Source organism: Barbus barbus (genome assembly GCF_936440315.1).
Source record: "Barbus barbus genome assembly, chromosome: 12".
Taxonomy (NCBI): Eukaryota; Metazoa; Chordata; class Actinopteri; order Cypriniformes; family Cyprinidae; genus Barbus; species Barbus barbus.
This window is the reverse complement of record NC_136740.1, coordinates 15198502-15211370: the sequence shown is the minus strand read 5'-3', so window position 1 is coordinate 15211370 and position 12869 is coordinate 15198502. Positions and strand designations below refer to the sequence as shown.

Sequence of the window (12869 nt, the reverse complement as noted above, 5' to 3'; positions counted from 1 at the left end):
ATGAAAATCAAAAATCAATATCTCAAAATATTCCGGGTATCTCTTGTTCTTTGAAACCACAATGTTATAACTTGGACTTTTAATTTCATATCTATTTTTTAAGTCTTTTAATAGTTTGAGTTATAGTTCTGCATTTTTAGGTCATCATTTTTGACTTAGCATCTCATTTCGAATTTTTATGTCATTATGATTGATCAAAGGATGATTTTTCTTATTATGTGGCAGAATATGGGCAGCTTTGCAAACAAGTGGGTAGATGGAAAATTAATCTCTCATCACTCAACATATATATATATATATATATATATATATATATATATATATATATTTAGGGCATAAAACGAGAAAATTATTATTATTTTGCAAATGTGATAAGTCCAGAATGGGCACAAAAAGGAGCATGTTTACCACATAATAGGACATTTTTCTGCATATTTCTTTATTTCTTTCGTGATTCCTTTAGACTGTTCTTATATGTTTACTTAAGGAAGTCTACAGTCTCTGATAGTCTTTTCATTGTCTCGGGTTCTTTTATCAGCTCCGTATTGCTTTGTCAATGCAGCAAGCTATTGACAATTCCCTTCTTTTATGCTCTGTAGTCAGTATATATGTTTATTTGTATCCATAAAGAAAATAGTGGGTAAACATAATTAATTAAAATTAAACAAAAAGTTCAACAATAATGCATGACATATTTATACACCATAACAATGACTTTGACTATCAATATGTGTATTTTAATTGAAGAGCAATTGTTCAAGGGCACATTTTGTCTAGATAGTAAAGATATACAGCTCAAACGGATGTAAAGGGATTTGCTTTAAAAGTGTGACTAGAACATCTTAATAAAAAAAGCACAAGTGAATACAACCAGCAGACTTTTCTCTTTTTTTCTACATACAATCCTTGTTGGCACTCCCTATATACTTCCGTTCTGCACTCCAATCCCCACCAATCAGGTTTCTCGCATCCAGCAGTGCCCCGCCCACTACTATTCCAGCCTCGTTCTGGAGACAGTCCAGGAATATAAAGCCTTTGTCCGGCTTTTCCAAATTATTGCTGTGCCACGCCGTTATTTTCCAGATTTATTTGAGAACTTCTCACACAATTTCTAAAAATGAGGGAGATTGTTCATATCCAGGCTGGTCAGTGCGGAAACCAAATCGGTGCCAAGGTAAGAAGAGTTGTTCAGAGTATAAGTCCTTTATATTTAGCATCTACAACTACATGACAGTACAAGAGTCTCAGAATGCACTATATGTAAAGAATGCCAGTGTCATTCTAGTTCAAAGTCTTTACCTAATCTAAAACAGAAATATTTGATCTTATTGTTTCTCAGCATATTTTGCAGAACATGCCTATTTTTATTTTGCTTTGCAACCAGAGGTTATTAATAATGCATTACACTATGGCAACACGTTGAGCAGTTTTGTAGACCCAGTTTATTTACAAGACTCTTTTTTCCCCCATTTCACTACTTTGTCTTTTTTCCTCATCTGAACCCACTTTTTATTCAAGCCCAAAATAAGCGGATCCCACTCATTCATTCATTCCCACTATTTCTTTAACACGATTTGTATAGCTATATCTCTAAATTTAGGATGCTCAAATTATGAATCTCTTTGTCTGTAAATCATAGCTGTGGGTGAAGGGATTCGCTGGGGAAAGGGGGGTCTGTCTTCTTTCTTTCTCTCATTCTTTACAATGCACCGGGTGCGGCGGGTCCGACGTGAACAGCAGCACTCTCAGAAATTATCATGGCTACCCGTTATCAGTGTCTCGAGCTCTTTAAACAGCTGTCAGGACCAGTGCGCGAGCCATGACACGTGGCACTAATGTTAAAACCGCATACCTTAACATCATTTTCACGCGAAATGATTTTAGCGAGTATTGTCTGAGTTTGAACTATATTCGTAGTTTTATCGATGTGAGGATATTGACCGCTGTGATTCAGTGGTCCAACGGTGGATGATGGGAAGGGTGGGGCGCTGGACAATGACAATGAAAATGTTTTAATAGCCTAATAATAATCGAAGTAGACTAATAATGTGAAATTATGAAGTTAAATCACGTTATTTTAGTGTGAGTCATTGTTTAATTTGCCCCCCAAAATAGCATTATTTTATTATAATTGTTCTAACAAAAGTATTATGAATTTTAAATATCCAATTAATCCATTAAATCTGATTTTCTACCACATCAACACAGAGATTAAAGCCGGGAAACAAGGACATGTTCACACCCATGGCCTCATTAAAGATGCAAATTTTTTTTACAAATTGCCAATGAGATGTTGCACGTCCTCTGTGGTGTCAGAAATTAGGTTATATCGTCTTCATCCTTTATGAGACTTCGACATGCCTTTCAAATGATGAGATTGCGAGTGTCTGTTGAACTCATCAGGTCAGGGGGATGAGGAGGCATTCACAAATGGACTTAATGGCTCTAACAGCTGCAGCCCATCCCTGCTATGGTACAGATAAAAATGAAATATGAACCTTTGATTTTGTAGATTAAATAATTGGCAAAATGTATTGTATTCAATTAAAGATGGGATAACTGTCTTAATTTTAAACAGGTCAAATAGGTGAAGCCGAATGATTTCATTTGTGTCCGCATGGTATATTATGATGATATGATGTGATGACAACAGAAATGTATGGCTGCCTGGAGTAACAGGTTTTGATAGGTGAGAGTGTCAGAACAGGGTCACAGTAGTAGGGCTTTGTCAGTTAGCGGCTTCCAGTTTATTGGCCTCATTCTTTCAAAACAAATATTTTCAATATATCCCAAGAACAATCTTTTCTTTTTCCATTCACTCGTAGCCTTGTTAAATCCATCTTGACCCCTCTCTCCCTCCACTTCTCTCTCAGATTAAGGTCACTTGGACAGTAACATAGATGTAGGAATTATAAATGATTCCCTTTGAGCTAAATTAATCTATTTGCTTTAAATTACATATTAATATTATGTTTTTTTTTATTACGTAAAATGTTGGTGGAGAATGCGGGCAGATTAATCTAAATTGTGAGCATAAACCAAGTTATTTAATATTTTATAATGCCGCAGTTCTTTGAGCCGAGAGTAGTGTGTGCGCGTGCCCTGCTTGAATGAATGAACGCAGAGAAGGCTGTAACTGGAGCAAAAAAGCTTCTCAAACTGCAGTAAGTGAACTTAAAGTTAACATCTGAGATCGTACAATAAGGTCGAAATTGAGCGTTTTCGTCTCTTTCTACAATGCCTGGTTTTATAGCTGAAGTGATGCCTGCGGGTTCCAGGTCAGTCAATAGCTATACTCCCGAATCTCAGTCTGTTAGCCGAACGAAGATAAACTGCAGTGATTCAAAGGGAAATAAATCGGTGGATAAAGAATAGTTTTGAGCATGTTCCTCAATCCTATTTATCAAAGCCTCATTATTCATAGTTTGATTTTCAATGCGTGTTCCATTGTCAAATCATTTATGACTCCCTCGGTTAAACATTAGAGCATAATGCTTGCCTGTTTGTGTACACTGTTCACTAAATGGCGTTAATCTCGCTCAACACTGCGTGTGTCCGAGAGATTTTTACGGGAGTTTTTAAAAGCTTTATCAAGTAAAGTTGAACTTTGAACCAACAGTGGAGGAAACCTGTTGTGTTTGTGTCCAGAGAAACTGGCACGGCTTCTGATGATGTACCGATCACTGTTTCCTCAACTGCAGCACCAAGCTGTTATTGAATAAAGTTTAAGTCTAACTCTGAACGAACTGAGAGTTTAAGCGCTACATTGCAGAACCAACTAAAAGCGGTGTTGTTTATTTGTACAGTGTTGAAATGTGCCGACATTTCATGTAACATGCTTAACTGTACTGGCAATGCAACAATTCATGTGCTAGTCCACTAGAGTTTGTTTTGGTTTCCACAGTTACGGTCGTGACACGGAAGTCTTAACCTACTTCCGGAAGCAACTTTGAACTGCGCACGCGCAGCACATCGATGCTAATGTAAACAAACTCATGCTGTTGCTAAGCTAACAAAACGGTTGTGTTTACATTAAAGTATATGTTAAAGCCATTAGCCTCAAAGGTTGGCAGTTAGCATTAACATCCAGTGGTTAATACAGTGTGTTTTTGAAAAGCTAAAGTGGTTTAACCCTTTAAACACCTCTCAACTAATAGACTTGTTGGTCTTTCTCTTTCTTATTTCTCTAATTTCTCACTTACCACTTATTTGCATTTTACTAGAAAGGGAAATACTAGTTCACAATTATTAGTTAAAACATTAAAACATTAAATTTATTTGGAATCATTCAAATTTCCCCCTCAGATCATTTCATATGATCAATACTTCTAGTATTCTCTTCTGGGCCTAATCATTTTAGATACAAATAAGTCTTGAACTTTGAAAGTTTAAGAAACGCAATCAAAATTTTAACATCTCATGCAATGCTGAGATCAATTTTAATAGAGACGTTTTGAGCAACCGTTGCCTTCGCAGCCTCCCTGTGTGAGCGGTCCAACTGTAAGGTGTGCGTTGTCAATCCTGTCAGACTAAGAACAGAGATATCAGAATTATTTTTATATTTGTTTGCCTAAAACAGAGAGTTAATAATATTGTTTGCCTCCTTGATAACATTTAATTGAAAGAAAAAAAATAAATAAATACTTTTCCTCATTTGAAAAAAAAGGGAATTGTTTATTTTAATTGAATTTGTTTTTCACCTTTTTCTCTCTTTTCCCTCTTCCTCATTAGAGTGACGAAGTCTTCACATCTTTAGTCTACCACCTAGACACCCTGAGACCAACACAGTCATTACCACACTACACTAGTGGTTCAAAATCACTGACACAACACATAGTTGTCGCACCACACATAGGCTTTTACTCCACACAGGTCTGCGTCAGTCTCTCTTCTCCCTAGTGTGCCAACATGCCGCAGACTGTAGACCCCTTTGCACAAGGGGAAGATGGGAACACTTGGCTGAGAGGCACAACAGACAGCCTCACCCCCAAGACCCTTGAACTGTTATTATTTTTAATAATAATCCTAATCCTGAGAAGATTCCTGACACAAGATTCAAGACAACAACCACGAGGAGTTAGTCAAAATCACCAGCTCTCTAAGCTATGCCTTCACAACCCAGCTGAAACTGAGCGATAAGCATGTCACCCACCTTCAAGAGGAGGTGACATGTGCTCAACGCCGCACAGACAAGCTGGAAGTGATAGTTCAAGATCAACACAAAGCACCCAACGAGAGGGAGCAGGAAACAACCGAACAAGTTAAGGAGCTTCAAGCAGCCCTGACAGCAGCTCAGCTCGACCAACAACATGCAAAGGCTGCCCAGAAAGACCTGGTAAACAGACTCCAGTATGCTGAACAGCTCCTAGAGAATGCCAAGAATGACATCAGCGACAAGAATGCTGAAATCAGTGCCTTGAAAGACCACCTTGAAAGGGTACAGTACTAAAATAGACAATCTGACCCAACAAATAGACGATACCAATGATCAGATCTACATGGTCAGAAAAGAACTTAAACATGCTTATGAGTAGAAACAAGAGCCAAGGCGAGAGAAACAGCTCTAAGCCTCACCTTTGCTGAGCAGAGCAGAGTCCCACATCCATGAACTGGTACGTAACGAAAGAAGCGAAGGGCCACAACCACAACAAAACCTCACCTGCCTATGCCACAGAACTCTTTCCTGTCAACGAAAGAAAACCTCCTATCCAAGCAGACCTCGGAGCTGCACATGGGATGACCATCAAAGACCTCGACAAGCTGTCTAAAAACATCCGCAAGTTCAACCCGAACTCCACAGAGGGCCACACCATCCAGGCCCATCTTCAAGATATCGACTTCTATCTGGAAATGAGACCTCGACTTCTATCTGGAAATGAGACCTCATGTGACTGACAGAGACAGGTTATACCTCCTTAGAGCCACGTCCAGTTCCGAGGTACAAAACTTTCTAGATCGACAGCCCAGTCGAACAAAGTCAGACTACCAGCTACTTCGTGAAGTCCTGATTAGAGAGTTTACAGACTCTGAATCTGAACATGGACTGTTAACTGTCTTAGAAACCAAACAAGGTCGACAAGAGGTGCCACAAGCTTACTACAACCGACTCCAACAAGCCTACTTTGGTGCACATAACGAACCTGACCTTGAAAAGGATGTGAACTTCAAAAGACTCTTCCTAACAAATCTGCACCCTGGAGTCAGCCACCATCTAGGCGTCATGGCCTGTCCACGCTCCATGACCATCCAACAGTTGCGTGACCTAACACAGAAGGCCTACAACAAGAAGAAGATGGCCTCAAAGAAAGGTAACAAAACCTTCACACTCGTGAACTCTGTCAACAAAGACTCAAGCTTTGCACTGGACGTCACCCAGTTGCATCACAACACCAGAGTCCTCCATCAAGAGCAAAGAGAACGTGACCCCCATGTCCACGATGATAAGCTGAACACGGATGAATACAAAATTGAGTCATGCTCGCTGTGACCAGCGACAGAACGGAAGGCCGGTGATCACATGGTACACCACCATATCAGAGATGACAAGCACCTGTTCAACAACCACCCAGAATGAGCAAGTCTCTCACGGCCAACTGTTGATGAAAGCTGAGGTACCAGAGAACATCACCTCAGTTACCCATCGCTCACTAGCAAACTCCATATTATGTTTGTAACCCACATATTAGACTATCATGTTTTAATCAAATATTATGTATGTCTTTTTAATAATTATTGAGTAGCTGAAGGATTCCTATGCGTGTTTGGTATGTATGAGTTTGAAAATCATGCTTTAAATGTTTCTTCCAATCAATTCTTTGTCAAATGTATCATAGTCTTGATATAGAAACCATGTTCAAAAGTATACTTTGCAAGAGCCTATAAAGTTTGGACATCTGACTGAACAGATAACATGTTGATTTATTGATGGGGTGGAGAAACAAAGCAATACCCCGAGCAAGGACAGTATCTAATTGGTCAAGACATCCAGATGGGACGGTCTGAAAGCCGAGTTTAAAAACTCAGGACACCATCAAACTCTCTCTTAGTCACCCTTCTCCTCTTCTTTTTAAAAATGCTCTCTTACAACCTCTTGGTCCTCTCCCTTCTCCTCTTCTTCTCTTTTGCCACAGCGTTTTGACGCTGCTCTTTGAGCGTGCTCTGGCCCACGTGCCAGCTGCTACCACAATGAGAAGAAAACCAATCTATAGTCTCTTTACATCCTTTTATTGTTTTACTTTAATTTATTTTCTTTTCCGTTGTGAGTTTCGTGTACTCAGTTAAGTTTTGCCGCCACGCCTCGTCTCCGAGTTCAACTGGAGTCTGTGACCGCCTCAAAACTTCTACCAGCCACTACTCCATTGTCTTCCCAAGACGTCACTTCACGACTACTGAACTCTCAACCAATCAGACACTTTGGGGAACCCCCCTGTCTGCAAGGACTACGACGACAAAAGGGATTCCCTTAGCAAAGCAAGCAAGTAACACCTCCAGGTTCTAACTGAATCAGGTGCAGTTAATATAAATTTTAGCCTCATTGAGAAACTCAAAGCGAGGGTTAAATAAGTGATTGATGGTTGTTAAGGTCTATGCAATTGAACATATTGCTATAAACTTGGGATATCACATTTCCATTCTCTTAAACGCCTCCTTTCCTCACTTTCTCTCTTTCTGCAACGTGTGAATGTGTGAATGCTTGTGTTCATGTGCTAGATTAGTTTATGTCTTAGGTTTATATAAATAAAATTTTATTTATATTGAAAAGAGAAGTGTCTTGTGTTTTGTGCTCACAAGTTAATGTCTTAAACTGCTGATCTTGTTACCATGCTATTAAATAGTGTTTTAACTATATTTTGGATTTTAATATCCAGTGCAGAGTTGATGTTATATGGCTTGGTCAATGAATCGCTGCCGCCTCAGTGATCAGCCGTGAAACAGTGATTCTGTTCAAATTCCTTATAAAATCATAAATGATTCCCTTTGAGCTAAATTAAACTATTTGCTTTAAATTACATATTAATATTACGTTTTTTTTTATTACGTTACATAGAATTAATGATTTAAACATCCATAAAGCCTCTTTCTCAGCTAAAACTCATAGAACGGATTCCAGTCATTGCAGATTACAGATTAGCGATAGAATATTTTACACTTTTTCTCAAAGTATTTCAAATGTGATTTACAGGTCAGATTTTATGCAGTCTTGCATAAATGAATAGCTGAAATGAATACTTAGTTACATTTAATTTCAAGTGGGGAGATGCTTTAAATTGCTGTATGGTGTTTGCAGTTCTGGGAGGTGATCAGTGATGAACATGGGATCGACCCAACGGGAACCTACCATGGAGATAGTGACCTGCAGCTGGACAGAATCAGCGTCTACTACAATGAAGCTACTGGTAATTTACTGAGACACATATATGGGGCAAGATGACCCCTTTAAGAACAGTGCGCATTTACGGCTAAATTGTAACATATTTAGAGACGTGTTTAGCATGTACAGCATTGGTCTCAAACTCAGTTCCTGGTGGGCCACAGCTCTGCACAGTTTTGCTCCAACCCTAATCAAACACACCTTGGGCCTGTACCATGATGGTAGATGAACAAATTCAGAGTTATAGGATAGGTTTTGAGTTGACAAAACCAAACCACTCCAATCTGGCTTTGTTGGTACTTTGAAGCTGATCATCAACTTTCTGTCAACTCAGGCTTGATCCTGAGTTAATGGAGCGTGTGCACATGAATGTGTGACATCAGAGGTGAACAGCCAATCACAACACAGAGCAAGTGTGATTTACTTCTCACGAGAGAGACAGCAAGATTCAAAACTCTTTTGTTAAAGGTTAAGAGATTAAAGAATATGAGGAATTTAAACGCATTTCCACTGAAGTACTTGTCCATGAAAGAGGACAAATAAAGGAAATTATCAATGCAGTCACAAGTGAAACTTGTGAAGTTAGTTTATATAGTTGATAGAGACTCAAACATCTAAGGTCACATGCAGCCATGTTTAAAGTGTTATCTGTAGATTCTACCACTTATTTATATTACATATGATCTGTATATATTAATATTCATTTAAAATAAATGCTTTATAATAATTGTTAAACTAAAAGTGATTAATAATAATAATATAAATCATATTATAATTATATAAATCATATGTAAATTGTAATTATCATTAAAGCCAGACAATTTTGTTGTATTTATTTATCTATTTTAAGGTACTTAAACTGAGAAACTAGGGGAGTGTCTTTTTTTGTGTGTTAGACATTCTAACCCAGGACTGGTGCAAACTAAACTGAAACTTTCCTGGCTAGGCAGCTAAACTGGCTTCATGGTACAGGCCCCTGATCCAGCTAATCAAGGTCTTCAGGATTACTAGAAACTTCCAAGCAGGTGTGAGTTGGAGCTGGTTAGAGCTGCGGCCCTCCAGGAATTGAATTTGAGACCACTGATGTACAGGATGATGATACATCAACTAATATATTTAAAGTCACCAAGAAATCAAAAGTTCATATTTTATGATAAATGATTTATCTGTGCACATCATTAAAAAACGCCATCGTAATCTAAAATCAAAAACATTGCTATCCCCCTTCCCCATGACATCTCTTCTCCGATGACGTGTATACTGGTGTGAGGGCGGGACCAAAATCCCTCTTCTCCAGCAACCTGTCAATCACATGAAACAAACGCAGCAATTAGCAAACAACAACAACGATCCATCCAACAATCCAGCCAATTCTCGATGGAGAAAATCAAGTTTTCATAATTTTTTTTTTTTGTGAGAGAATCTGTTTAGCTTGGAAACCATAATGGAGAAGAAAATATAGTCAAAATTTCTGTTTAATGCTGACTTTTAGGCCAATAGATTTGCTAATTTAGTTTCTTAAGCACAAAACTGAAAATCAAAAAAGGGACAAAAAGTCTCTTGCGATAAACTTGTACTGCCTGATTTGTGCCATTTTTTTTTCAGATGTTTTTTTTTTTAAATATGTAAAATGTTATCCTTTTTTAATTATAAAATTTTTTGAAAAGTTGTCATTAATGTAAAATACTTTATAAACTGAATATTCTATGTAAATGTATGAATTTTGACAATTCAGTTATAGAATAGAATTATTTTAAATGTTATATGTAATAATTATATAAAAACTCCATGAATGATAATAATTATTAAATTAACACCAGTAACAACATTGCATGAGGAAACTTTTGTCCCAGTTCTGGGTTTTTCATTTTTTTATTCGATTGGAAAACCATATTTTTTACTCTACATACAGTATATAAATACTGTACAAAATGTGTTGAGATGAGACTTGGTGACATCTAGAGGTAATGAAAAAAACTGCTTGTAGGCATTAAAATACATTCTTTTATAGATTTCATTTCTTATGTTTACTGAGCTGGTCTGCTTTTTCATTTTTTCTGTCTCTCTCTCTTGTGGAGGAGGTAAATATGTGCCAAGAGCTATTCTAGTGGATCTGGAGCCTGGCACCATGGACTCTGTGCGTTCAGGATCTTTCGGACAGATCTTCAGACCAGACAACTTTGTATTTGGTGAGTGACTGGCAAAAGAGAATATGTTAAAAATGTGCCAAATATGTTCAAAATATCAAATTAAAGTAGCAAAGGATGGGAAGTGCCTCACCTTCAAAGTCTAATGTGCGTCACGTTACAGGACAGAGCGGCGCTGGTAACAACTGGGCCAAGGGCCACTACACAGAGGGGGCGGAGCTTGTTGATTCTGTTCTGGAAGTGGTCCGTAAGGAGTCTGAGAGCTGTGACTGTCTGCAGGGCTTCCAGCTGACTCACTCCCTGGGCGGTGGTACCGGGTCTGGCATGGGTACCCTGCTGATCAGCAAAATCCGTGAAGAGTACCCAGACCGCATCATGAACACCTTCAGTGTGGTGCCTTCCCCAAAAGTCTCTGACACTGTAGTGGAGCCTTACAACGCCACACTGTCCGTCCATCAGCTGGTGGAGAACACAGACGAAACCTACTGCATAGACAATGAAGCCTTATACGATATCTGTTTCCGCACCCTCAAACTTACCACTCCCACATACGGCGACCTCAACCATCTGGTCTCCGCCACCATGAGTGGCGTCACCACCTGCCTGCGCTTCCCCGGCCAGCTGAATGCTGACCTGCGCAAATTAGCTGTCAACATGGTGCCCTTCCCCCGTCTGCACTTCTTCATGCCCGGCTTCGCCCCTCTGACCAGCCGAGGCAGCCAGCAGTACCGCGCCCTCACCGTGCCTGAGCTCACGCAGCAAGTGTTCGACGCCAAGAACATGATGGCGGCCTGCGATCCAAGACACGGACGCTACCTGACTGTCGCCGCCGTGTTCCGTGGCCGCATGTCCATGAAGGAAGTCGACGAGCAGATGCTGAACGTCCAGAACAAGAACAGCAGCTACTTCGTGGAATGGATCCCCAACAACGTCAAAACCGCCGTCTGCGACATTCCGCCTAGGGGTCTCAAAATGGCCGTCACCTTCATCGGCAACAGCACAGCCATCCAAGAGCTGTTCAAGCGCATCTCCGAGCAGTTCACGGCCATGTTTAGGCGTAAGGCTTTCCTCCACTGGTACACGGGAGAGGGGATGGACGAGATGGAGTTCACAGAGGCAGAGAGCAACATGAATGATCTGGTGTCCGAGTACCAGCAGTACCAAGACGCCACCGCCGAGGAAGAGGGCGAGTTTGAGGAAGAGGCCGATGAGGATGCTTAAGAAGTGAACAAAAGGTGTTTGGGGAGGTGGTAGTGTGTTCAAGTTTGAGTAAATGTAGCAAAACGCATACGGAACAACTTTTAGTGTCTCAGTCAAATCAAGTAGAAATTAGCACTAGACAAACAGGGCCAAAAATAACCAGAGGAATGCAGAAAGAATGTTCTTAAACACGGAATGGGTGGATAACAGTGTTTACGATTATAAATCACTCACTTTTTGTGTATTTCTTTACCATTGTGATGGTCAGCTCCTCTCTGTACAGAACAGGGAAGAATAAAGTGGCAAACATCCGGTTAGAATCAATGTTATAAATGGATAGATGGAGGGGGTCAGGAGGACGGTAACATCTCATTTTTATTGCATTCTAGCATTTGCTTCTTGTTGTCTGCAAAGAACTCAAGTAAAAATGATTATTATAGTGTTTCAATGTTTTCTTTTGTTATGCTTGCACTAGAACAGGGCAACTCGGTGAGATAATGGCACTTCAATGTGACCTCAGCGGGTCTGATTACAGTATTTAGAGAAATGTTTGGAAAAGTATGTTGTGTGGAAGATGAAGGAAAAGAAATGGACTGAAATAAATTTAAGGTTCAGAATAACAGGGTTATTTACTGAATCTTAACCTCGCTTGGACGCCAGCCAACGTCTACAGGAGGATGACTATGACTTATGACTAATGGATGATACAGGAAAGTATTTTAGATTATGCAGATGGAAAGATGAGTTTTAGAATGTTGAATTGATTGTTGGTGCAAATCTTTTAATTTGTGGACTCTGTTATGTCTCATATCTGAGCCCATACTTTTAAGTGTTACTAAATATTCTTTATTACATGTTTAAAATGTTTTGATGTTCCTTGATTGTTCCTATGTGGAAAAAAACTGAGCCTCTGGAGAAAATAAAAATAAAAATGAAAACAATTTCGTTAAAAATCAAGGTTTGCTTTGGATTTTGGTGTGTTTTTGCTGCATTACACCATACACATCACTGAAGAAGCTCAGGTTGTACCAATAGTCACATTTAGGTTTGCACTTATATAAACTCTGCCTTAATGAAAACACATGATATAGGAAAGTACAATATACATTGTGACAGTAGTGTTAGGTAATATGTGTTAGTGTGTGTATCTA

General features: G+C 39.2%; 1 protein-coding gene across 1 annotated transcript; it reads left to right on the top strand.

The window, feature by feature from the left end:
• The first annotated feature begins 1004 nt into the window (after positions 1–1004).
• LOC306878269 (tubulin beta chain-like) lies at positions 1005–12666 on the top strand. The gene is made up of 4 exons (XM_079430510.1): positions 1005–1174; positions 8288–8396; positions 10450–10560; positions 10682–12666. The coding sequence occupies exons 1-4, from the start codon at positions 1118–1120 to the stop codon at positions 11737–11739; spliced, it is 1335 nt and encodes a 444-aa protein (XP_079286636.1). The 5' UTR covers positions 1005–1117; the 3' UTR covers positions 11740–12666.
• Positions 12667–12869: the final 203 nt, after the last annotated feature.